This window comes from Nerophis lumbriciformis, linkage group LG01, assembly GCF_033978685.3.
Source record: "Nerophis lumbriciformis linkage group LG01, RoL_Nlum_v2.1, whole genome shotgun sequence".
In the NCBI taxonomy this organism is placed as follows: Eukaryota; Metazoa; Chordata; class Actinopteri; order Syngnathiformes; family Syngnathidae; genus Nerophis; species Nerophis lumbriciformis.
The window spans coordinates 20229014-20256091 of NC_084548.2; the positions used below are offsets into that span (position 1 = coordinate 20229014).

General features: G+C 39.0%; 1 protein-coding gene and 1 long non-coding RNA gene across 2 annotated transcripts in view; one reads left to right on the plus strand and one right to left on the minus strand.

Annotated features, from left to right (window-relative positions):
- LOC133617236 (uncharacterized) overlaps window positions 1–26564 on the plus strand; it is a 34432-nt gene extending 7868 nt beyond the window's left edge. The window contains exons 2-3 of the long non-coding RNA XR_009816961.1: window positions 26150–26264; window positions 26340–26564. This is a non-coding gene — a long non-coding RNA (uncharacterized lncRNA). The remainder of the gene's footprint in view (window positions 1–26149; window positions 26265–26339) is intronic.
- The window catches only part of plekhn1 (pleckstrin homology domain containing, family N member 1), a 37966-nt gene extending 11393 nt beyond the window's left edge, over window positions 1–26573 (minus strand). Inside the window, exons 1-11 of the mRNA XM_061977043.1 lie at window positions 26422–26573; window positions 24616–24706; window positions 24356–24517; window positions 22563–22643; window positions 19839–19929; window positions 9732–9865; window positions 7777–7926; window positions 4790–4870; window positions 4635–4710; window positions 4266–4411; window positions 684–830 (exon numbers count right to left, since the gene is read on the minus strand). Of these exons, the coding sequence (XP_061833027.1) occupies window positions 684–830; window positions 4266–4411; window positions 4635–4710; window positions 4790–4870; window positions 7777–7926; window positions 9732–9865; window positions 19839–19929; window positions 22563–22643; window positions 24356–24517; window positions 24616–24706; window positions 26422–26495 (1233 nt within the window). The 5' untranslated portion in view covers window positions 26496–26573. The remainder of the gene's footprint in view (window positions 1–683; window positions 831–4265; window positions 4412–4634; window positions 4711–4789; window positions 4871–7776; window positions 7927–9731; window positions 9866–19838; window positions 19930–22562; window positions 22644–24355; window positions 24518–24615; window positions 24707–26421) is intronic.
- Between the last annotated feature and the right edge of the window lie 505 nt (window positions 26574–27078).

Here is a 27078-nt window from a genome sequence, read left to right on the forward strand (position 1 = left end):
CACTTAGGAGTACCACGTTTTGATTTTAAATTGAAATATGTATGAAATAATCAAACAAATATTTGCTCAACCTGAATTCTATTATATATTCCTTTGCTGAACTACTCTTTCATTCCTACGCCAAAAGTACTTGCAAAGCAAAACATTTTTGAGGTTGTACTTGTAAAAAGAAACCGCTTTACATCAAGCCACTCTGACAATGATGGGGACAAGAAGATCTCCATCATTTTAATTAGGGGTTAGCAGGTCAGGGGCTGCGAAAACAACAAGTCTTGCAGGCAGTGAGCTCTCGCCAATTAAAGCTAATTGGTCCAGCAGAAGACTTTTCTCTCAAGGGAGTGTCATCAAAAGTCCTGGTATGCTTCATTATTTCTAAAGTGTGCAAGGTTAATAAGGAATCTTTTCACTCCTGCTGCTCAATAATCATTGCAGGGCCTCGTCATTTAAGGAGGAAATTCCAATGTTATGTGTTTCCTTTTTTATTTTGGTCAGCCTTGAAGTTTATTGCCTGAGGTTTTGTGACAGGAACAGGACTCTAGACCTTGCTTAATTATTAACTTTGTTAAAAAAAAACAAAAAAACAACGTTAAGTGAGTTTTCTTTGCTGACGTTAAACAAACATACTTCCAACATAATTCATATCCGTACAAATATTGATGTTTGAGAGTGAAGCAGACACTTACACAAAGAGGTTCCGAGTATCCTGGGGACAATGGGTTGTCTTCATGAGTGGGGAACGGAAGGTTGTGGGATCCACGTCCATTCTGGCTCATCTTGCGGGACTCGGGTTTGGCTTGACTGTTTCCACTCCACCTTTCAAACTGCGGCGTCTAGGTGGCAGACAAGTTTCATACCTTAGTGATGTGACATCAAGATAATAAGTGGACTGATGACTCTGTAGTGATACATTTGGAACTTGAATCGTTCACTAATTTGGAGAGGTGAGAGTTGAATCAATCACAAAATATGGCTCAAAAATCACTTTCAGTGTACGAATGAGTCTTTTATTAGAATGAAATTAAGATCCTAAATATCCGCGGCTAAATAAATATTTGCTCAGGAAAATTAAGTCTTTCCAACGTGAAATGCTTTGTAACAAAAGAAAAAAACATTAGCTGCAACGACTGTTAGCCTGAGGCCAAACTGACTCGATAGTGTACACTAAAAATAATTGCCTGAACCCTACAAGTTCTTGTTGGCAAAAAATATCATATAAATAAGAGCTGCATCTGTTGATTAGTTTAGTAATCGAGTCATCAGATAAAACACACTTCATAACCTCGATGCGTATTTAAGGAAAATATTTTTTCCGATTGCCATAACCTTTATTCATTTATTGTAAGAATGAACATTGAAATTGTAATTTTAACATGTGTGCATTTATTACAATTTTTAATAAAAACTCTCCACTGTTTGCTGCCACGAAGATCACAGCCCCCACACACCACTACTCTCATGTTAAAGTTAAAGTCCCAACGATAGTCACACACACACTAGGTGTGGTGAAATTATCCTCGACATTTGACCCATCCCAGTGTTTCCCACACATTCATTTATTTGTGGCGGCCCGCCACGAAAGAATTACGTCTGCCACAAATGGATTTTTCGGCTTTTGACTCGCTCGACCGCTCATAAAAGCAATGGGACTCTGTCTGTGAATGTACCTTGTAGTTACAACTCCGGTGCAGTAGGTGGCGGTAGCCTACTATGCATTGTAACTCCGCCAATAGCACTTAATTCACCTGGTGGGCCAGAAGAAGAAGAAGAAGAAGACGGCGGAGTAAAAGAAGGGACCGACCGGATCAAAATACGACGGTAATATAGGTTGTAGGTAGATAAGTTATAGCTGCATCGCTCGCGGCTCGTCATATATTTAACGTTAATCCGCGATTTCACCGAGCGTTTCACTCACGGTGAGCAGCCTGACGCTGCTTCATTAACACCGCCGCTGTTGTCACGTCACGTGTTACCATACCGACGAGCTAACGTGTCCAGGTTATAACCCTGTTGTCAATAAACACACGTGGAGACGGTGCTTCAGATACTGCATTAATAATGAAGCTAAAATGTCCACTGTCCACTGCAGCATGTGAATGCAATGAAAAGAATAAAATCTGAGCCAACCAGCTGTTAAAATGTTGTCCAGGTTAATGTTTTGGCCATTAAAGGCCCTTCATTTCAAGATTTCAATTGTGATCGGGCTTTAAACAGGTGGCTGACCTGTTCAGATGGGTGAAACTCAGCGGTGCTCACACTTTTTCTGCAGGCGAGCTACTTTTCAATTGATCAAGTCGTGGGGATCTACCTCATTCATATATATAATTTATATTTACTTATTTATGAAATATATGTTTTTGTTAACAAGTTAAAGGTGTTTAATGATAATGCAAGCATGTTTAACACATATAGTTAATATTGTTAATAAATTAAAGGTGTTTAATGATAATACAAGTATGTTTAATACATATAGTTAATATTGTTAACAAGTTAAAGGTGTTTAAAGATAATACAAGCATGTTTAACACATATTGTTAATAAATTAAAGGTGTTTAATGATAATACAAGTATGTTTAATACATATAGTTAATATTGTTAACAAGTTAAAGGTGTTTAATGACAATATAAGCATGTTTAACACATATAGTTAATATTGTTAACAAGTTAAAGGTGTTTAAAAATAATACAAGCATGTTTAACACATATAGATTCCTTTCTTTCATGAAGACAAGAATATAAGTTGGTGTATTACCTGATTGTGATGACTTGCATTGATAGGAATCAGACAGTGGTGCTGATAACGTCCGCATTTTCGAATGGAGGAGAAAAAAAGTCCTCCTTTCTGTCCAATACCACATGAAAGTGGTTGGTTTTTGGCATCTTATTTGTCCAGCTTCTGTACTCCTTTGTATACACTTTACAAGAAATACATTGTCGGCAAACTCCGTAGCTTGCTAGCTTGTGCACGCCAGCTTTCTGAGACTCTTATTTTGTTAGCGCAACTGTGCAGTCGGTCTTTGGAGTTTTGACGACAGGTACGGCGCCAGAGTCTGTTGAAATAAAGTGTTTCTCGCCTTCCTGTCGGTAATTTTAATGAGCTAAATATGTACATAAAGTGTTGTACTTATATTCCAACTCCGCGTTCTTCTTGGTCATCGCTGCTGCCGCCGTCACCCCCCGCCCCCCGACCAAACCACCACAAATAAATGCCTGTCCTGTGGGAAACACTGCATCCCCATGTTCACCCCCTGGGAGGTGAGGGGAGCAGTGAGCAGCAGCGGTGGCTGCGCTCGGGAATCATTTTGGTGATTTAACCACCAATTCCAACCCTTGATGCTGAGTGCCAAGCAGGGAGGCAATGGGTCCCATTTTTATAGTCTTTGGTATGACTCGCCGGGGTTTGAACCTAGAAGAGTTTTAATGTATTATTTATTTTGTATTTTGGATTATATTATGTATTTTTGGACTTAAAAGTTTAATTGCTTTGTAGATAGACTGAGATTAAGTCTAAGTTCAATGTGGTCTTCATGGTGAAGTGTTTTGTCAAGAGGATTGTCCTTGTGGTTAGAGTGTCCGCCCTGAGATCGGTAGATCGTGAGTTCAAACCCCGGCCGAGTCATAATAATAATAATAATGACTTAGATTTATATAGCGCTTTTCTAGACACTCAAAGCGCTTCACAGAGAAGTGAGAAGCCATCATTCATTCACACCTGGTGGTGGTAAGCTACTTTCATAGCCACAGCTGCCCTGGGGTAGACTGAATCATACCAAAGACTATAAAAATGTGACCCTTTACCTGCCTGCTTGGCCGTCAGCATCAAGGATTGTAATTGGGGGTTAAATCACCAAAATGATTCCCGAGCGCGGCCACCGCTGCTGCTCACTGGTCCCCTCATCTCCCAGGGGGTGGAACAAGGGGATGGTCAAATGCAGAGGGCAATTTCACCACAGCTAGTGTCAGTGTGACTATCAGTGGTACTTTAACTTTACTTTAATATGTACATTTTCAAAATGTGCTTGTTCTGTTTTGGGCCAAAGTAAAAGAAAGAAAACAATGTGAAGTTGTCATAGTTGTATTTTTAAGTTAGTATGCCATGATTTTACCAGTCCGGCCCAGGTGGGAATAGAGCTAAAATGTTTGTCACTTCTGACTTAGAGGCGGATAAACCAGGTGAGGACAGAAACATAGCATGCTTTGCTCATCAGCAGACGTGAACAAGGTGATTATTTTAAACCTGTAAAAAAAAAAAAGAGGGTATCACTCACCTCCCTGTGCGTTGGTGTGTAGATGATGTCATAGACTGGGGGCGGGGGGCTGAGAACCGGAACGTCAGCAGCTTTGAAATGCTGGATCCAGTCGCAGAACTCGCTCCGATCCAGACAGGACACCACTATGGGGTTGATGAGCTTGCCTAGAGAGGACACACAAAGCTCGTCATTCGGTCCAGGCGCTGCGTGGAATGTGCCACTGTCAGATTGTCATTCAGTGGGGATCAAACCAGCTCATTCATGGAGGCTTGCACTTTGTGACGTTAGCACATTCCTGCTCGTGTCCACTTCGGGTAAATTATGCATTCCAGTGTACAGTATACTCCTTAAGAGCCATTCAAGCTTGTCTGTTTGTTTTGCGCTAACCTTCAATCATAAAAGTGTTGGGCTTGACATCTTGGCAGGGTGTTGTCACTGTGATCATGTTGAGCGGAAGTTTGCCCTGATAAAGATGATTTAAGCTGCATTAAAAACACAAAATATGCATGCAGCTCAGAGGATGATTATGAAGCGTTTCAAACCTTGTAGAAGAGGCCGTTTGCTTCCTCGGATAGGATGATCATTGTTGACGTGTACATCACCAGCAGTCTATCGTTTTGTTCCTGTGGACACACAAGGGTTTGTGTAGAGTTCCACACTTATTGGCCCTGATTGAATAACAACGTCTGCACTTATTCTCCTTTTAAGGGGAGTTTTGTTTCCTTTGAAAGTCCAGTTTACATTCCAAAAGTTTATTATCATGCCATCAAGTGTTTTTTGTTTTTTTTCAAACATCATGCTGAATTTAAGGAGGATCAGTCCCTTGTAGAAATGTTCTGTTCTCTCTGTGGAACTTTCTTGACCTATGTAAATAACTTCATTTTTCTGCAGCTTTGAAGTAGCAAACGTTTAATAGCATCAAATACTAACCCTATAATGATAAAAGCAAGATAGAGACTAAACCTGATTCAACACCATTTTTAATTATTTGACACAAATGCAGTGTGGTGCAGTCTAATTCCTGGTGCAAAAAATGCCAGTCAAACCAGTTTGGGCATTTAAAGATCAAGTGTAGTTTATATTTCCTCACACTCTTCTAGGGTGTGTCTAGAGAGACAGCTGACATTCCAGCTGTGAGATGACTTTAGTTGCTTCCCACACCCTAAATCTCACACACTTCAGTGGGGCTGCCGCTCATTCTCACACAGTCAGTTCATCACAAATATCCCTGCAGGTTAGGGCATGATTGGTTGATTGTTGTTCGCCACCATCTGAATCGGTGTGTTTGTAACTTTGTTTGTTTTTATAGGGAAAACGTTGGCGTCTCGCTGATTACCAGGAAAACTACTGCTGATACATCAACGTAGATTGGCAATATTCAACTAAACTGTTTCGGGGGCCAAAGTTCCAGAAAGCTAAGGACGGAGGATCACTGTTAGTCTTATTTTGTATATTCCTCTACAGTAGACATTTGATGTTGGCCTATTTAGTCTGTCAGTCACCAGAGCGTTCTGATATTTTTATGGGCCTTCTGCAAAAAAGCTTGTCAAATATAATTTCTATGACAGCTTTTAAGTGTTTTTAAGTATCTTCTGCAAAAATGTGAGTTTCTCACAAATTGCGGGCCACCAGTTGAATTTTTCAATGATGAAAAAGAGAGCACCTAAATGGAACCTTGAGGAACAGTACTAGTATAACTAAAGAAGTGGAACAAATGACTAATGCTATGACAGCTTTTAAGTGTTTTTAAGTATCTTCTGCAAAAATGTGAGTTTCTCACAAATTGCGGGCCACCAGTTGAATTTTTCAATGATGAAAAAGAGAGCACCTTAAATGGAACCTTGAGGAACAGTACTAGTATAACTAAAGAAGTGGAACAAATGACTAATGACTGCATCTGGAGTAAACAAGCTACAGCAACACCTTAGTCACATTACGAAAAAAAATTGTAACTGCCAAAAAGGGAGAGGACTTAAAGGGGTGCCTTGAAGAACGCCTCAGTTCTGTAAACCACAAGTTTGGACCCCGTGTTTACTCTCAAAGTTAAAATGTCCATCCAAGGATCTGTCAATGTGTTTACAGAAGTCCATGTTCTTCTATACAACAGAAGCACTGTAGTGTTTTTAAGAATTTGCTGCAAAAATGTTTTATCCCAAGTTTTGAAATGAGCTAGGGGGACCGGATTTAAATAGACCTGAACTACATCATCAGAATGGCTCAGATTTTTTCATACTAGTGAAAGTATATGTCTTGTCACTAGGCAGAAGAAGAAGGACTATGGGTAAATCTCTACAATATATGACAACACAAATGGGGAAAAATGTCATCAACGGGACAAATACCAAACATCTTTGCATAATAGTTTAGTTTAGTCTTTATTTGAAGGGACAATGCACAGAAACATTAAACTCAAAGACAGATATGTTCTGCACCAGATTATAGCTTATTGGGGCGATATAGCTCGGTTGGTAGAGGGGCCGTGCCAGCAACTTGAGGGTTGCAGGTTCGATCGCCGCTTCCGCCATTCTAGTCACTGCCGTTGTGTCCTTGGGCAAGACACTTTACCCATCTGCTCCCAGTGCCACCCACACTGGTTTAAATGTAACTTAGATATTGGGTTTCACTTTGTAAAGCGCTTTGAGTCACTAGAGAAAAGCGCTATATAAATATAATTCACTTCACTTCACATACCTAAATAGCTAATCTCCATCTGCTGTCCCTGGCTACATAAATTAAAGAGATACAAAAATCATGCAATAAAATTATTACAATAAAATTATACTATAGCATGTAATCATATTAAGAAAAGTCATAAAATGCCCTTTCATTGACACATACTTATTATACAATACAACCACACCTCATTTACATCATAACACATAGACAATACCTGCTCTTGTTCACATCTGTCTTCATTTGTAAAAACAACCATGATTTTAACACACACACCTCACAGTTCTCATGCATAAATATAATACACATTAAGTTAACATGTCAAATTATTTTATTAATTTCCCCGCAGTGCCTCCACAGTTTGATTTCAAATTTTCGGGACAGTTGCAGATCCCAAATACACAACAGCAGGTAGCAAAAAGTAAGAAAAGTCTGTTTTGCATAATAGGGCCTCTCTAAACTTTAATTTAGGAAGTTTACAAATTATGGCATTTACCATTTAAGACATAAAGCTGCAGGCACATTATGTAGACAACATCCATTACATTCTAGTAGGTTCATCTGAAGTATCAGTGAAATGTTAGGACGTACTGAATTATTTCTCTGAATGAGGTGTTCTAGATCTTTTGCCCGGTAGTGTATGTGCAGGAGAGGCAATAAAACCCCACCCTTTGCACTCCCTACATTTTGTGGATGTACAATAATGTCTGTGTTTCACAATTTAAACACCGTGTGACTCATCTAATATTTTCATCAACAACCTGAAAAGCCTGAAGTCACGCACAGTTTCTTACATGATTGTGTTATCCCCAGTGAGGCCAAAAGGAAAGTATTGCATGTTGTGTTTTTACTGTACCTGACAGGGCAAGTGCTGCAGGCGAACTTTGGTGACGTAGGTGATGGGGCCCAGGCTGTCCCGCTGCGACCCCTCCCACTCATAGATAGGCTCTCTGTTGATGGAGCTCCGCAGCTCCTCTCTGCCCGCAGGGCTCTTCTGCTGGTTTAACTAAAACGAGAAGATACACATTGGATTGAGGGGAAAGCTAAACACAGAAGAGTAAACATGACCCCGAGTGTCAGCCGCCGCCCAAAATTCAGTTATTTTTCTAAGGGTTTGATCAGCCAGTTGCACACCTGACAAAACTGCTTAGTTGTGAGTGCTTTGGTGTTAGATAACCGTTATGATGCGGTCAAGACCACTCCCTTATATTCAGCCCTCAGGGAGAGCCAGGAGTGACCTTCTTGACTCACTGCATAGTACACACGCACATTCACACACATCCTGTTTCCTCAGTACATGTAACATGGGATTTTTTTTCCCCCCATGGTTAATCCATCTCACAAATTCAGGAGTTGTTGTTTTAGTTGATTTGTTAGTTAGCAGCCAATTGAAGTCCATCCATTTCTTAATTTATATAATTCTTATCCTGTTCAGGATCACGGGAAAGCTGGAGTCTATCCCAGCTAGACTACTTCCTGGACTGATCACCAGTCAATCACAGAACACTTATAGACGACTCATCGGTATATGAGTGTGTGAAGCGTCAGCCAGTGTTGCGTGAATCACTACACGATCAGTGACCTGTACACTGCATAAACAGACATCTGAGCAATATTAAATATCTTTAATGACGTTGGTTTTTAAATCCTTATTTTTGACCATTGTACTGACAAGGTTTGCAAATTAGCCTATGGCTATAAGTCTTATGTACTTTGACATGGGTTACCTATGGGTAGCAATGTTTAATTGTACTGTCCCTGTCAAATAAATACATGAATGAATTAATAATATTTTAAATAGTAAGCTACAATATGTTAGATAATTTGGATTATTTTAGGTAATATTGACAAAAATCGAATGTATCAATGTGGAAGTAAAATAGCATTTTGGCAAGTCAAATATTATTGTTCCGTTGGCAGGTTATTTTTATTGTATGTCTCATATTTTAGTACATATATTTTTCAAATATAAAACAAGGGTTTTAGCTATTTATTCTTGCTGAGATTTCAGTTATTGCAGCGTAAAAAAAGTTATAATTGAACTGATGCCCCAGCCTCACCGTCCGATAATATTACCGATCATGCTCAGTTAGGGATGTAATGATATGAAAATTGTATGTCACGGTTATTGTGACCAAAATGACGTTTTTCATTGTTATCACGATATTATTGAATGTGCTCAAAGTTTTATTTAGAAAAAACTAAAAGACTAAACAATACATTCTTGGCAGAAGAAGCATTGAATATTGTTCTGGCTTCTTAAGAGCCATATTATTTCTATTTTATGTTTAATAATGTTTATCTTTTCAATGTAACATTTAAAAAAACATTTTTTTACTGATAAAGGCAAAGCAAGTGTTAAATTTGCTTCACTTCCGGATTATGTGACGTCCCGTGCGTTTACTTCCTGTTATAGACACCTCAGTCTCAAATTCCTCTGAGTATCGATCAATCACTCAGTTCTAAGGTTCAATGTTCACGATAGAATGATTAAGTTGCTCAGTCAGCAATGTGTTTATATAAATTTAGATTTGAGTTTTGTCATGGGAATATATGTTGACGTTTTTTTCATACATATTAGCATTTAAGCTAGCTCTAGTCGGTCGGTGAGTATGTCAAAGTGCGGTTGTCAATCACATGTTTTTAATCATTTTAATTCAAAACGGTAATACTAACCGTCGGGAGTTTCTTTACCGCGGTTATCATTAATAGCAATTATTGTTGCATCCCTACGCTCAATGAACCATTTGCTCAGTTTAATGTTCAACTGAGTGAAATTCTAGAGTGATTTTGGAGTTTGGAAGAACTTACTTTCACTCTGGTGAAGTTTTCCGGTGCAAAGGCCGTGCCGCCGTTGGCTTCAATGTTTTCTTTAAGAAGACCAAACCATTGGTCCAGTTCTTGTTGATTGGCACAATAGACGATGATGGGGTTCAGGCTGACACCTGTGGGGAGCAAAGGTCACAAAAGTTGTCATCAAGGTGGTCCCGCAAGGGGTTCAGTTTTCCACATAGCGATGAATCACCGAAGGGTTTCTTTCTCCAAGTCTTTAGTTGTGTTGTGACATAAATGCCATAACTGTTAGCACGCGTTCTATCTAGACCACATGTCTGACAGTTTCCCAGAATTTAAAATCATAGTCATTCTTGTCCTCCCACAGACTGCGAGCCCAGAAGGAATGAACAGGACTTTCCCCTCTATCTATCAGATGTACACATACCAGAGATACACAGCAGATTTCTTGTTTTGCTTGACTGTAAAACTTATTAACCCTCTGAGGACATTCTATTTTAATTTTTAGTATCTTTAAAGGTATACAGTACATAATACTCTTAGGATTTAAAAGAGGCTTCAAAACATTTTTGATTCATTTTTTTTATGTTAACCTTTCTCATTAAACAGCAGTCCTAAACAAAAATATCATATACCGGTACATGTTTTTATTTTGACCCTTTTAAAGGCCATTCAACCTTAGGGAAAAATGGATTCAACATTGTAAGCACGAACAACGCTTGAAACTTTCAGTATATCAGAATTGATTGATTGAGACTTTTATTAGTAGGTTGCACAGTGAAGTACATATTCCGTACAATTGATCACTAAATGGTAACACCCGAATAAGTTTTTCAACTTGTTTAAGTCGGGGTCCACTTAAATTGATTCATGATGCAGATATATACTATCATCATAATACAGTCATCACACAAGATAATCACCAGGGTGTATACATTGAATTATATACATTATTTACAATTCGGGGTGTGTGTGTGTGTTGGGGGGGGGTAGGTTTGGTTGTTATCATCAGTCATCAACAATTGACAACAGAGAAATGGATATTGTATGTAGAGTTAAACTATTAATTAGGTATTATTGATTTAATAGATTAAGCAAATAAGTCAAACTTTGTACCATAACAGTCCAATTTAAATAAAAAAAACTCAAAAGTACAAGGAAGAAGAATCCTGACAAACATCCATCCATCCATCCATTTTCTACCGCTTATTCCCTTTGGGGTCGCGGGGGGCGCTGGAGCCTATCTCAGCTACAATCGGGCGGAAGGCGGGGTACACCCTGGACAAGTCGCCACCTCATCGCACCTGACAAACATATTGATCCTTATTAAAAATGTGTCTTAATCTTATTCATCTCATTATGTGAATTACAATTTATAAACAACTATTTTTGATTATTTATTCATTTAATGTGTTTGCACTATAAATTGAGCAAAGGGAGTAAATAAGCAAACAAATGTTTAAAAAAAAAAAAAGCTCTCAAATGGAAAAGGGTTATGATTAAATAACCTCTGCTTCTTCCGACTCCTTTTCGGACATGGAACGAGAACCTGGAAATATGTCCATCCATCCATTTTTTCTACCGCTTAATCCCTTCGGGGTCGCGGGGAGCGCTGGAGCCTATCTCAGCTACAATCGGGCAGAAGGCGGGGTACACCCTGGACAAGTCGCCACCTCATCACAGGGCCAACACAGATAGACAGACAACATTCACACTCACATTCACACACTAGGGCCAATTTAGTGTTGCCAATCAAACCACTAGGGTTCGATCGAACCCAGGTTAAGAACCACTGCTCTAACCACTAGGCCACTGAGTAGGTGTTATGGAAAGGGAACAAAAATTATGGCCAGCCTTTGTCCCCTGAAGGGTTAAACATTCATCGAGCTTCAACCGTTGTTGAAGGTAATTTTGAATATCATTATGTAAAGTTCACAGCCCTGTAAACTCTAGGAAGGGTTCTCTCACTCTCTTTACCCGCACCGCTGATTCATGTTTTTAAGTGCAGGAAACGTCTGTGGCCGTCATATCTCTCACTTGATTCACACTTCCTCCACGTGTGTGTGTGTGTGTGTGTGTGTGTGTGTGTGTGTGTGTGTGTGTGTGTGTGTGTGTGTGTGTGTGTGTGTGTGTGTGTGTGTGTGTGTGTGTGTGTGTGTGTGTGTGTGTGTGTGTGTGTGTGTGTATCGTCACGATGCCTCCCACTGAGTAAATAAAGTTCCTTGGTAAGGAATGGGAACGTCAAATAGAAATACGAGACTGTAGAATAACAAGCTTGTGTTCCGGGAATAGGAGACGGATGTAACAAAAAAAAATGTGGATAATAATCTGTCAATATTGTCAAAGTAGTTTCAGCGATACAAACATCAACATGGATAACTCGCACTTCTCACATTTGATAGTCTAGGATAAGGAATGTTGATACAGCTCTTGATGTTGGACACACCGAGGTCATTGGAGGTTTTCGGGATCTTTCTACTTCAGCCCCCTTTGGCCCCTGATGACCCGACCAGGAAGTATTCCCACGGCTGAGTCCAAGTATTGCCAGCCCACGTTACGTCCCTCATAATCCACTCTGTTTGTGACTCACAATTAAATTGTACTATATTTTCAAATTACATTGATTTTACTTTTGATAATATTTTCTGTTTCTACCATCAGTGAAGTGAAGTGAATTATATTTATATAGCGCTTTTCTCTAGTGACTCAAAGTGCTTTACATAGTGAAACCCAATATCTAAGTTACATTTAAACCAGTGTGGGTGGCACTGGGAGCAGGTGGGTAAAGTGTCTTGCCCAAGGACCCAACGGCAGTGACTAGAATGGCGAAAGCGGGGATCGAACCTGGAACCCTCAAGTTGCTGGCACGGCCGCTCTACCAACCGAGGTTGGAGTTTCCGGGTGCCACGTTTTTCTCATTTGCATGTATTGCCGGGATACAACCCCACTGCATGAAAGGGCCACTACACTATACTGTAGCCAGGGCCACATTAAACAAACTTATTAAAAATAATTTTGTTTATGAATACATCTCCTTTGCGACGGATGCCTGCACGTCTGTGCGAGTGTAACAAAGACCAGTCAACTTCAAGAATAGTGCAGGCAATCTGGGGGATTGCTTGCATAGGCTTTTAGCACAGTAATCGGCATGCTCGCCTCTCACACTGGCAACCTTGTTTCTCGCCTCACTTGTGGCAGTATAGAAAAAAACAATGCAACCGAGAGAGAGTACACGATTGCTACACGAAGCAGAGCTCACTGTGGTTGAGAGCTATAAACACCAATCACTGCATTCCGCCGTAAAAATCGGTGGGCCCCTGATTGGGTGGAGCCCCCCTGGGCTTCATTCCAGGTAAGCCTGTGTATTAGGGCGGCCCTGACTGTATCCAAGAAGGTACACAAGCAATGCAAATGCCGCAACACAACAATTTTACGCCACAAAACTATTGCAAAAGCCACTACAAATGTGAACGCCAAAAACACAACAACAGGTGGGAATCTTTGGGCACCTCATAATTGGATTACGATTCAGGCGCTACGATTCAATTATAAATCCATTATGTATGCATTTTAATTCATTAGTATGCATATTATTATATTGTATAGCCTATTTTAAGATAGTGTGTATTATTGTATATCAGAAATGTTTTATATTTAATTATCAATATGTATAAAAGGCTCCTTCTTTGGCTGCTGATGTATAAAGTAGTGTGTCATTATTTCTGTTTTTTGGATGTGATCATGCATATATATATTTATACAATATATATATAAATACACAGTATATATACAATATATATATATATATATATATAAATACAGAGTATATATATATATATATATATATATATATACACAGTATATATATATACACAGTATATATATATATAATCTCATGCACCTGGGGATAGGTTGATTGGCAACACTAAATCGGCCCTAGTGTGTGAATGTGAGTGTGAATGTTGTTTGTCTATCTGTGTTGGCCCTGTGCGTTAGGTCAGGAAAAAACACAGAGGCTATATCATCCCTACAAGCCTGTTTCGCAGGTTTCCCTGCTCATCAGGGGATGCCAAGAGTGTGCAAAAAAGTAGTCAGAGTAAAGGGTGGCTATTTTGAAGAAACTAGAATATTAAACTTGTTTTCAGTTATTTCTCCTTTTTTGTTAAGCACACAACTCCACATGTTTCATTCATAGTTTTGATGCCTTCAGTGACAATCTACAATGTAAATAGTCATGAAAATAAAGAAAATGCATTGAATGAGAAGGTGTGTACAAACTTTTAGCCTGTACTGTATATGTACGGTACATCTATGTGTGTGTGTGTGTGTGTATGTATATATATATATATATATGTAAATTTAAATAAATGTATGTCCCTACTTGGCTAGCAGGCATCCTTGTTTTAATTTCTGTGCCTTCTAAAACCACTTTATGCCCAGATACTTTGCCACCAGTTGCCATAAACAAAAAACCCATACACTCCAAAAAGTGTTGTGTCAATTATCTACTCATTCATATCTATGGCTGACAGCGTTGTCGCACAGTGTAAATATTGTTCTCTGTCCTGACTTATTCATCTAATTGCTCATTTCCTCTTCTTAGCTGGTTACTTGTCTGTAACGGGGTTTCAGTTTGACAAAACATTTATTATTTTCTTATTTCACTACTTCACTTTCAAGCTATAGCATGACTTGTGGTCGTCTTCTCCCTTAGTCTGCGTCTGCACTATATCTGCATTTTAGAACCGTCTATATTACTTAATTTAACATCAATGAGTAATTGATTTTTGTACATTTTTCCATCAGTTCAGAATTGTCCACATTTTATTTGTGATGCAACGAAAATATTTTAATTTTTTTCAAATTATACGCTCAATACAACAACTTTAGACCACAACACAACATTAAGTGACAACGGGAGTTGTTGTGTTATGGCTTTATTTCAATGTGGCTTAAAATTGTTGTGTTTGTAAAGTGAAGTGGAATTAGCGACAGGAGTTAACCTGAGTGGTTTGTGGAATGCATGGTTGTAGATTAGCCGCACTGACAAGGCTGAGAGCGGTAGTCAGGGTTTTCTATGCGACAGCTGGCCTCTGTGAACTGCACCTGTTGTCTAAGTGAGCCCTGCTTTGCCCCCGTACACCCTCACCCCGACCAAGGTTAAAAAGGGGGGCAACTCTAGTTAGTCTTAGGGTTGAGTGGAGGTGAGGAGGGTCACGGCATCTTTTGAATCACCGGAATGTGACAACATTGGAAATGCTGCAGCTTGAAAATAGTAACCGGTGGATGGTTTTTAAATCGAAACAAGACACCCTTTTTAGTAAGACCTCAATTTAAGCAGAGAGGGGCATTTGACAAAGGGATAATTATTAATTTATTGAATTGTTCTGAACCCCTGTTGTATTGCTAGTGTTGTAGTGCGCATTGTAATATGGTATGTTGTTCTTCTTTAGACTGCAAACTAGTTTGAGACTGAATCAACATCATGTCTGCTGTTTGCAGCCAAATAAGTACATTTTTTGCCTAGATTGCTTCAAGACAATCAACTGCATTTTAAATTATCAATCAACCTCATATTGCGATGTTTTGCATCTTTATTACATTGCATATTTTTTTAAATAAATATTAGGGCTGTCAAAGTTAAAGCGTTAGTGCATGTGATTATTTTAAGAAATTATTGCAATATCACAATTGAATGAAGATTAATGGCACTAATTGTTTTCACCGCACCTTAACCCGAAAGGCAGACACAAGCAACAAGTTGCAACTACTGGCTAATGCTAAATTTATTTCACTTACTTACCTCAGTAAGTAATCACAACTACCCGGGGTAGCACTTAAAGGAATTACCCAGGATGTGACAATGCATTTCCAGGTATAAGCGGTAGGAAATGGATGGATGGGATGGATGGATGGATGGCTGTACTCTAGTGGCCGGGTGACAGGGCTACCGGTGAGTACTGTAATCTACAGTATCGGGGAGTGGGGAAAAAATCGATTTGAATTCGAATCGCGATTCTCACGTTGTGCGATTCAGAATCAATTCTCATTTTTAAAAAATCGATTTTTATTTTAATTTTTTTAAATTATTTTTTTATTTTTTTAATGTTTTTGTTTGTTTGTTTGTTTTTAATTAATCAATCCAACAAAACAATACACAGCAATACCATAACAATGCAATCCAATTCCAAAACCAAACCCGACCCAGCAACACTCAGAACTGCAATAAACAGAGCAATTGAGAGGAGACACAAACACGACACAGAACAAACCAAAAGTAGTGAAACAAAAATGAATATTATCAATATCAATATTAGTTACAATTTCAACATAGCAGTGATTAAAAATCCCTCATTGACATCATTAGACATTTATAAAAATTAAAAAAAAGAACAATAGTGTCACAGTGGCTTACACTTGCATCGCATCTCATAAGCTTGACAACACACTGTGTCCAATATTTTCACAAAGATCAAATAAGTCATATTTTTGGTTCATTTAATAGTTAAAACAAATTTACATTATTGCAATCAGTTGATAAAACATTGTCCTTTACAATTATAAAAGCTTTTTAGAAAAATCTACTACTCTGCTCGCATGTCAGCAGACTGGGGTAGATCCTGCTGAAATCCTATGTATTGAATGAATAGAGAATCCTTTTGAATCGGGAAAAAAATTGTTTTTGAATCGAGAATCGCGTTGAATTGAAAAACAAAATCGACTTTGAATCGAATCGTGACCCCAAGAATCGATATTGAATCGAATCGTGGGACACCCAAAGATTCACAGCCCTAATACAGTACGAGTGCAAAGGTGACTATGTTAAAAAGTTAAAGTACCAATGATTGTCACACACACACGAGGTGTGGTGAAATTATTCTCTGCATTTGACCCATCACCCTTTATCACCCCCTGGAAGGTGAGGGGAGCAGTGAGCAGCAGCAGTGGCCGCGCCCGGGAATAATTTTTGGTGATTTAACCCCCAATTCCAACCCTTGATGCTGAGTGTCAAGCAGGGAGGTAATGGGTCCCATTTTTATAGTCTTGGGTGTTATTTCATGTTTAGAAGGCTTTAGATATGTTAAAAAAAACAAAAAACATTTTTTATGCTCTCAACTATGAAAATATTGGATTTATTCATATTAAATCCTACTTCAATAGGCTGATTGGCAACACAAAATTAGATCTAGTATGCAGAGGTGTGGACTCGAGTCACATGACTTGGACTCGAGTCAGACTCGAGTCATGAATTTGATGACTTTAGACTCGACTTGACAAAATGTAAAAAGACTTGCAACTCGACTTAGACTTTAACATCAATGACTTGTGACTTCACTTGGACTTGAGCCTTTTGAATTGACATGACTTGACATGACTTGCTACTTTCCCCAAAACCCAAAGATGAAAAAGTTATTCGGGAGCGCTCCGTATTTTTCATTGTGTACTTGTCTATCAGCGTTGCGTGTGTCGTCTCAGTACAACAGCCAATCAAATTAGATCTACTTTGTTTTCATCACACAGCATTCATCCAATCAAATTGCAGGACAACCAACGAAGAAGACATGTCCAAACCACACGCCAGTGAACAAAAAATGATACCTAAAATATTTTCGTTTGGGTATAAAAATTACGAGGTGGTCAACACAAAACGGTTTGCAGTATGCAACACATGCGGTTCGAAAATGACTGATGGAGAGGCAACAACTTCCAACTTCGTCCGGCATTTGAAGTTGCACAAAGAACGGTAAGTTTTGAATGTAAGATAACGTTTATTGGCTAAGTAACGTGACTTTTATTTGCTGTGTAGTTAAATCAGTGAGGCTGTAAACTCACTGCTAACATTATAACGTTATTGCAAACACGGGAATCTGTTGCAGTTCACTACCTTATTCATACTTTTTGTTCAGTGATTTTTTAAGCAGGGTTACGTTAGTCAATATATCACACGTAACGTTAGACGGCGGTCAGCAGCACCGCGTATTTTAGCCACCTAAAAAAAGACAAAAATAGTAAAATAAAGGTCAGTTAAAATGTATACTATATTATGAATATGTGTACCGTTTTAGCTAGCTTTCTGACATACTGTTGGTTGTTTACCTCAGTGGTCCCCAACCACCGGGCCGCGGCCCGGTACTGGTCCATGGATCGATTGGTATCGGGCCGCACAAGAAATATATATATATATTTTTTCTTTTTTTAATTAAATCAACATAAAAAACACAAGATACACTTACAAGTAGTGCACCAACCCAAAAAAACTATCTCCCCCTTTTGTTCTGGGCAATGAACATGAAGACTCTTCCTTCACTGTTCCGAGTGGCCATGAGAGTCTTGGCAGTGCCTGCCTCCAGTGCTCCAGTGGAGCGAGTTTTCAGCCATGGTGGCATCATACTACACCCCCATCATGCACAAATGACTGACAGACTCTTGGCTAATTTGGTCTTTTGCAAATGCAATGCAGCATAGGGCCCTGCCATATAAAAAGTACAACTTTTTTGTTATGTTCACGTATATGTCATGTTTTTTCAATGTTAACACTTTTGTACAAATAAGTACATTTGCACTTTATTTTTCAATGTGTTTGTTCTGTAAAGGAATGAGTTAATGTTTAAAATGACTGGTTAATAGTGCTATTATAAAGTGCAATGTCAGCACAATTTTCTTTCCTGCAATTTAAAATGCACTTGTTTTAATAAATAAATACAGCGTTTGAAAAGCATACACAATCTGTGTTAATATATTAGTCTGTGGTTAAAAGGACTTGAAAGGACTCGAAACTCAAAATGCAGGACTTAGGACTTGACTTGAGACTTTCCAGTCTTGACTTTGGACTTGACTCGGGGCTTGCCTGTCTTGACTCGGGACTTGACTCGGACTTGAGGGCAAAGACTTGAGACTTACTTGTGACTTGCAAAACAATGACTTGGTCCCACCTCTGCTAGTATGTGAGTGTGAATGTTGCTACGGTGAGGCCTGGAACCAATTGGCCGCGATAAACAAGGGTTCGACTGTAGTCTAATATAATACACACAATATTACTTGATTGAAGTGGTTGCAGAAATGAATGATTAAAATTAATGCTGAGCAATAAAGCTTATAAACACAAGTCACTGAACAGGTTTCATAAACAACATGCAGTGATGGGGAGTAATGTAGTTACCGTAAGCTATGTAGCTTAGTTACATTTTCCAGTAAGTTAGTGGCAGCTTAGCTACTTTTTTAACGAGTAGCTTTTCCTGTACCTTAGCTACTTTTAGACCCATGTAGCGAGGTAGTTTACATCAAAGCTACAAGCAGAGAAATTGGACTGCGAATCCAAAAAAATGAGAAAATACAATGACCTGGATGAATGAGAACATCCATACATACGGAGAAAATCCATGATAATTGGTAGGTAATTGTATGATGAGTCACTATTGGCTAAACACTGGCTAATCAGAGGCAAGATAAAGCGGGTCATCGAAACCAGGAAGCAAAATCAGTCACGCACTCATGTCACATGACGACAAAAGAGTCAGAGACAGAGGGACGCTTCAAGCTGACCACTCAAAAACAAGAAACATACTTGAAAATGGCAGAGGGATTCTCTCCCGCAGATTAGATTTTTCGTTTAGAGCTGAAGATGACATGTGTCCTTAACCATATTTAGACAAATGTATGTGTTTAGAGAAAACTATTCCCAAACAACATACAAATCATTGTTGTTGTTTTTGGTAAAGATATAGATAGATGCTGTTTTTTACTGTAGGTAGAGAAAATGGATTATATTATAGGGGTGGGCAAAAGAAAAGGAAAAGTAAATAAATACATAGTGAGGTGTGGTGTCCTCAGCTAAATGACAGGTAGTTAATAGTAATGGACCGTTTTGGTCGATTTGTACAGTCTCAGTTACATTAACATTGGTATTATACATATGGGCCCATATATAGAAATGTTGTTGAATGTAGCTTTGATGTAGAAAGCTACCGGTACTTTTGCCATGTAGCTTGTAGTCTAGTTTGCTACAATTCTCTGTGGATAGCTTCCTCTCTGTAGCTTAGCTACATTTAATCGAAAGTAACTTGTAGCTTAGCTTACTACATTTTCCAAGTAGCTTGCCCATCACTGCCAAAATGCCATACTCACCATTAACTTGAAAGGCGTATTCCAGCGGTTGGCTGTGGTTACAATTCTGTTGCAGGTTGCAGATGGTCAGTTCCTTCAGTGGAAGAGTTCCCTGTACACAAAACAGCAAACACATCTAGTCATTCGTGTTCTATGCTCATCCTGTTCAGGGTCATGAGAAGCTGGAACCTATCCCAACTGATTTGGCAGGAAATGCAGACAATATTGTGGACTTCCCAGGCGATTACTGCACGCACATCAGTAATGTGTACCACTACAATACTAATTTAATTCCCTGCTAATGTAATAGTGTGATATTATTACTTTATTATGAACTAGACAGGGTGTTACATTTTATTTTGAAGTATCGCTTTTATTTTTGAAGAACTGGATGTGTCTTTGCTGTTTTTTTCTGTTTTTTTTTTTCTTTTTCTTTTTTTTTTTGTCCTGTCCAGCCTCTCAGGCAAATCATATAGTTGATGTACCGTAGATGCCCATGTCGACTGTTCAGATTTACTTTACAAAAGAGAAGTGTAGGATACTTCTCTTGTTATCTATTTGTATTTGACTTTATTTAATGTATTTATATTATCATTTAGTGCAGCCGGGCCCGAGCAGGAGGGGATAGAAAGAGAAAAAAAAAAGACAGAGGGGGAAATTGTGGGGACAAGAGGGGGATTAGACAGAGAGACCAAAACAACAACAGCAAACAACAACAACAACAATAGAGCAACATCAGCAAATACGACATGTACAAATATGATGGTAAAAGTAATAGCAAATAAGCAGTTAGCGAAAAATAAAAAATAATACAGAAATGACAATGAGCATTATTACACTACAAATGGATCAATACAAATACCAATAGAAATAGCGCTATTGATAAAGAACACTATCAATACTTTACCTTTATTATCAACAATACAGTTGTTCAAATGCAACAATACATATACATAATGATACCTTGAGATACGAAAGAATGCAGAAAAATGGAGGGGGAGAAAGAGAAGCAACCTACATTAACCTTGTAGATTGTTATAGTAACAATAGGTTAAGCTTTGTCAGTGTGCCATGTGTTATACCCAGTTTACCCTAGGGCAACAACGTTAATATATGTTTGATGAAGCGTGATTATGTGCATGAGTGTAAGTATGCATATGTACTTGTATATGTACAGAATGTGTATATGTGTTTGTACACTCGCTGTTTTTTTCATTTGTTTACTTCCTCTTGCTTCGGACTTTTGAGTTGGAAGGTAATAGTTCTTCACTGCTTCGTGTTTCTTCACTTTCTGTTGTAAATATTCTTCCTAAATGTTCTTAAATACTTGAAAAGTTAAGACAATAATGTTGTGGGGACAAGTGATGTGTTGTTTTAAGTTATTTTTCTGCACAGTTCTGCTAACTAAGAAGTAGAGCATCGACTGTGTGAATTGTTTGACTACCGTATTTTTCGGAGTATAAGTCGCTCCGGAGTATAAGTCGCACCGGCTGAAAATGCATAATAAAGAAGGAAAAAAACATATATAAGTTGTACTGGAGTATAAGTCGCATTTTTTGGGGAAATTTATTTGATAAAACCCAACATCAAGAATTGACATTTGAAAGGCAATTTAAAATAAATAAAGCATAGTGAACAACAGGCTGAATAAGTGTACGTTATATGACGCATAAATAACCAACTGAGAACGTGCCTGGTATGTTAACGTTACATATTATGGTAAGAGTCATTCAAATAACTATAACATATAGAACATGCTATACGTTTACCAAACAATCTGTCACTCCTAATCGCTAAATCCCATGAAATCTTATACATCTAGTCTCTTACGTGAATGAGCTAAATAATATTATATGATATTTTACGGTAATGTGTTAATCATTTCACACATAAGTCGCTCCTGAGTATAAGTCGCACCCCCGGCCAAACTATGAAAAAAACTGCGACTTATTGTCCGAAAAATACGGTAGTTGCATTTACGCATGGTATTTACACCACGCAGGAGCAGAAATCAGTCCGCCAGAAAGCTCAGACCTGTGTGTGTGTTTTGTGTTTCCAACACAGGTATGTGGATTTGTGCATTATTTTTTTTTCTGATAAAACGTTTTTGTTTATGTAATTTAATTTATTATTATTTTTATATGAATGAACGTTTGTTTACTTCCTCTTGCTTTGTACTTTTGAGTTGGAAGGAGCAGAAATCAGTCCGCCAGAAAGCTGAGACCTGTGTGTGTGTGTGTGTGTGTTTTGTGTTTCCAACAATGGTGAAACGACGGCATGGTGAAGTGTCTTTTATTTAAAAAACTACACAACGCAGACTAAGACTCACTACACTAATACGTTTATCTTGTGTTTTAATTGACACATTAATGTATAGATATTTGAAACTGCCTAAAGGCTGAGCTCCAACTAGCCAAGTTTGCCGATGATGTCTCACTGTTTACCTTGTAAATGCTGTCATGTATATTGTGACTAACTTTAGACAGGCGCTTAGCCTTCAGCAGACAAACTGATGATTAATGGCTGTTCATGCTGCGGGAGACAGGTGAAGAAACGTAATCATAGTTAATGTTTACCAACACACCGCCGGTTGACAGGATACCAATGTCAAAAAGTATGACGGCATAACTCCAAGCCCCAATGCCAGGGAACGTAAAACCTGGTGAAAATCCTGATGTGTTGATTCAGCCGTTGACTTGAAGGAAGTAATACAACACTTCTTGTGCTAAAAGAAAAACATCTCACCTGGTATGTGAGTCCTGGAGTGTTGTTTGACACAAAGTGAAGGTGTGTCTGGAAGAGATCCAGGTAACAATCGTGTATATCCTGCAGAGATAACACAAGACACGCTTAACGTTGTCGCTATATTTAGGCGTGTATAAATACTGATAGCTGAAAAATTCTACTCTTGCAATGCAGATGACATATCATATCTACAGCAATTAAATTAGACTTTACATACATTAATATAATATTTCCTACATTATCTATAAGGTACGCAAGATCCAAAGCAGGAGCTGTTTACATTGTCACACCGTAATCAATCAATGAATCAATCAAAATGTATTTATATAGCCCTTAATCACGAGTGTCTCAAAGGGCTTCACAAACTCACAATGTTAATTACAGAATATGTAAACAGTGGTACCTCAGGGTTTCATACACTTTTCAGATAATTCAGTTTTGCACAAATATTTCCGCCCAATTTTCGTTTATCATGTTGATTATTTTACAGCCAAACATTGCACATAACAAATGAGTCCATTTGCACTTATATATTTTCGCAGAATCAAGGGCATAGACAAAAAAATATAATAAGCCACCATGGGACCACATTAAGTTGCGAGTGCCAGCACTTTGATGAAGAAGGTCATAAATGCTATTGAATTGAAGAAAGAACTCATTGTAAAGTACGAAGGTTGCGTCCGTGGGGCTCATAATGCCCCTTCTCCCTCGACATTCATCGCCGTCTTCAATAAGAGATACAATTATGTTATTAGATTACGAACGAAAATCGAGGTTCCATATGGATCAGATCAAGGGTGCCCAAAGAGCGGCCCGAGGGCCATAGGCAGCCCGCAGATATATATATTTTTCTTCTAAAAATATTATTCTGAAAAAAACAGAGGAGTAAAAGAGCAAACGACTGTAATGTAATAAGAAAAAGTTGAAACATTGACAAACACAAAACTGACATGCGGGCTGTTGTTTTATTTAAAAAAAAATATATATATATATTATATCATTTTGGTAGTGAAAATTATCCTCTGATTTTTCAGTCTGCTGCCCTCATTAAACAAAAGATTACTAAATATATACAAATAAGGACATTCCATTGGGATATTTGTGGTGCACTTTATGGGTTGTGGTCAAAATGCTTTGGAAGACTAGCAGACATGTCATACAGATATCCTCTAAACTTTACAATCATTAGATAAATAGTCAATAATTTATGGAATTGCTAAGTCGTACCCGAGCCCCCTGCAAAGACATTTTGGTTGATGGCCATGTTTTCAATCCTCACTTTTCTTTATATTTGATATGTTTTCTTTTATTAGCCAATACTTATGTAACACCTTTCCTTCCTGTGCCATTAATTTTGGTATCATACATTTTGTTCTTTTCTCCCAAAGCGCCACTCCTTTCAATCTATCTTTTAGTTGTGTCACAGCTCTGACAAATATTTTTTTCCACAGCGTGTCCTCTATCAGTTGCTGGGATCAGAGAAACTCTTTCTACCCTGGGGTTTTCTCCCAGAGCTGTTTCACAATTACGTCTCTGCAAAGCATGTCCAAACACAAGCTGCGGACGATTGGATTATTCACAACTAACCACCAAGTCAGTTTTTATGTGCACAGTGCAACTTCCCGTGAGGCTACACCTGCTTTTGTTGGTTTTGATACTTTCCGGTGGATGTCTCATTGCAGGTTTGATCTGTCTTCAAAACCCTTATCAAGCACTGAGTAAATCGGATGATTTATGATTGTAAAGTGTTCTCAATATTTCATAACAAGGCTATTAAATAGGCATCCGCTCACCTGGCAGTGCAAGAAGCGGAAACGAACTTTAGCACTATGAATCAGTCGTCCGTAGTTCTTCACATTGATGCTGCTCTTCTTCCAGCCGCTGGCCGGGTCGTACGGGAATGGAGGGTTCCACTTTATGTTGTCGATGGTCTCTAGGTCTTTGGGGGACATTGCCTGCAAAGTTAAAGTCAGCATTGTTAGCTTAACATCACACGTGTAACTCATACACATACAGCAATTAAAACAATCATTGTTTGCTATGCAGGCATTACCTTCCTGGGGGTGACAGTGCAGAGTATATTGATGATGCTGTTGGACTTCTCCTGACCCTCTTGGGGGTTCATCTTGCGAAACAGGCGACTGCTGCTCAAGACAGACAAACTTGTTGTTAGCTATTTTTTTTCCCAATGTTTATCTGACTTCCCATGTGGAGTTTGGAGAATAATTTCCTGTTTATGGGCGTCCTCTGTCGCCCAAAAAAGACACAGCTAAGTTCCGACTGACACTCTGTTACTGTTTCAAACGCCAAGCAATGAACAGACAATGACATAAATATTTGTATGGATTTTTATTATTCATCCAGACCATTGTATTCTCAGGGCATTCGATCGATCGCAGCTGGACTGTTCAGTTTGTCTGAGAAGTTGTTTTGCCTCTAATCCAAGCAGACTTCATCAGTTCATGCTCAAACTTAGATTGATCAGACATAGACTAGATTTTTGATCTGTGAATAATCCAATCAGTCCACAGTTTGCGTTTGGACATGCTTTGCAAAGATGTAGATTAAAACTGACCAATCTAAGTCTGTGAGCATGAATTGATGAAGTCTGCTTGGATGAGACGCAAAACGTCTTGTAAGACAAACTGAACAATCCAAATGCGATCGATTGAATGCCCACAAAATAAGACAATTCGGTACTCTCAATTAGGGCCTTCCTTTGTCTGCATTCCATCAATGCCAGACGGTGAAATAATCCAAACAATTGGCTGCTATGTTGCTGATATGCATACAACTCAGAATTGAATGATCCTCTTTCTTTGCATAACCATCAGTGTCAGGTCTGCATGAGAAAGCACCCTTATTGCGCTGATAAGCACCCAAGCACTTTGGAGTTGATCTGCTTATCTGCACATAATCGTGTGTGTATGCATGTGTGTGTCTGTCCAACAACGTGGGTCTTTGTCTACATTGTGGGAATCCGTCTAATCAGGAAGTCGTGGCCATACAGCGGCAATCATTTAAGGCCAGTGACGCTTTTTCTGCTACACTTTGGTTCAGTTTCAACACAGAGACAAGTATGATAATGATCTGTGTTGCACTACAAAAGAAGAATGCGTATAAGCTACTGAGCAGGCGCTGCGTTTACACACCTAACATCCTCTCCTAGTCACTGCTGTGGTATTTAACCGCCAAAGACACAGCAAGCAGAGGATTTACTGTGCATACTTTAGCCATTGATCCAACTTGGAAGGTGTTGAGGCGCACTATGTGCTTGCGCGGTTGCGGTTGGCTCGCTTTCCTTTGTGTTTATAATTAAGAACCGCATTAAGAGCTGCTTGTCAAGTTTGAGTCAGAACCAGATCCTGAATCATCGCGCACGGTGCCGGCCAGGAGACTGCAGTGCTCTAATGGGAGTCAGATGTGGCGATCAAGAGCATGTCCAGGCACATAACCCAATGCCAGAGATAAAGCATTAATGTCGCTCAGATCACGACAAGTGGATAACTTAACATAAATCACATATATTCACTAAATAAATCAAATAAAAACGGGGTCATCTTCTGATTATGTTTTTTTTATGCCAGGTCACTGGAATCATTGACAGCTGACAGATCATCTTCACAGAGATGCGAGGAGGAAGCAAATGGTAACCGGATCATTGACACCCACAGCCAGACGACTTGGGGAACTTATTCTCGTGTTAGTTACCATGTGATCCTGAATATTTTACAACCCCTACTTCTCAATGACTGACAAATACCAATATTTTTCCAGCCTGCAGAGGTAAAAACTAACAATGGGCGTGTGTGGAGCTGACACCATAAGGAACATAGTACACCTGGGTGATGGTTCTTACCTGTTTCTGCGGATGAAACTTTTACTGGAGAAGGTGAGGTTGTGTTGGGGGACGCATGACATGCCGCTCCCCATGATGCCACTCTGTGTTTGTGTCGCTCTTCAGTAAAAACAAAGTGCAATGGATAAGAGTAGTCCTGTGGTGCAGTGCACTGCACGCCGTGCTCAAGTAGACTGAGGGAGCAGCATGCAGGGTGAGGGCTGTATAGTCCGGGGCCAGCATGTGTAAAAGGAGGCGGGGTTTGTGGCTGAGTCACTGACTGTGTGAATAATCAGCTGGGCTCACACCTTCTGTGACTTGCCTCTGTCTGTTAATTCAATCCCGGCTGCTACAAAAGACGAGGGGGGGGTACAAGTGTGCCTTTTCACACCTTCCAGGGGCCAAATGGAGCTGATTGTGGCTCCAACGGTGAACACACTGGATGGTGTGTGTCAATCACAATGGAAGATGGGAGTGTTTGGTCATGCCCGGACATGCACATAGCCCACAGCTGTAAGAAATCTATTTATTAGTGGCCCACATGCCGTGTAAACATTATTGTTTGGGAAGCTATGTGATGAAATTCCACAATATACCACGAACGGCACAGCTATATTATTTTTAATGTGAACTCCAGTTATTGTCTTCTGGCCTGAAGGCAAGCAGGCATCTGTCAGT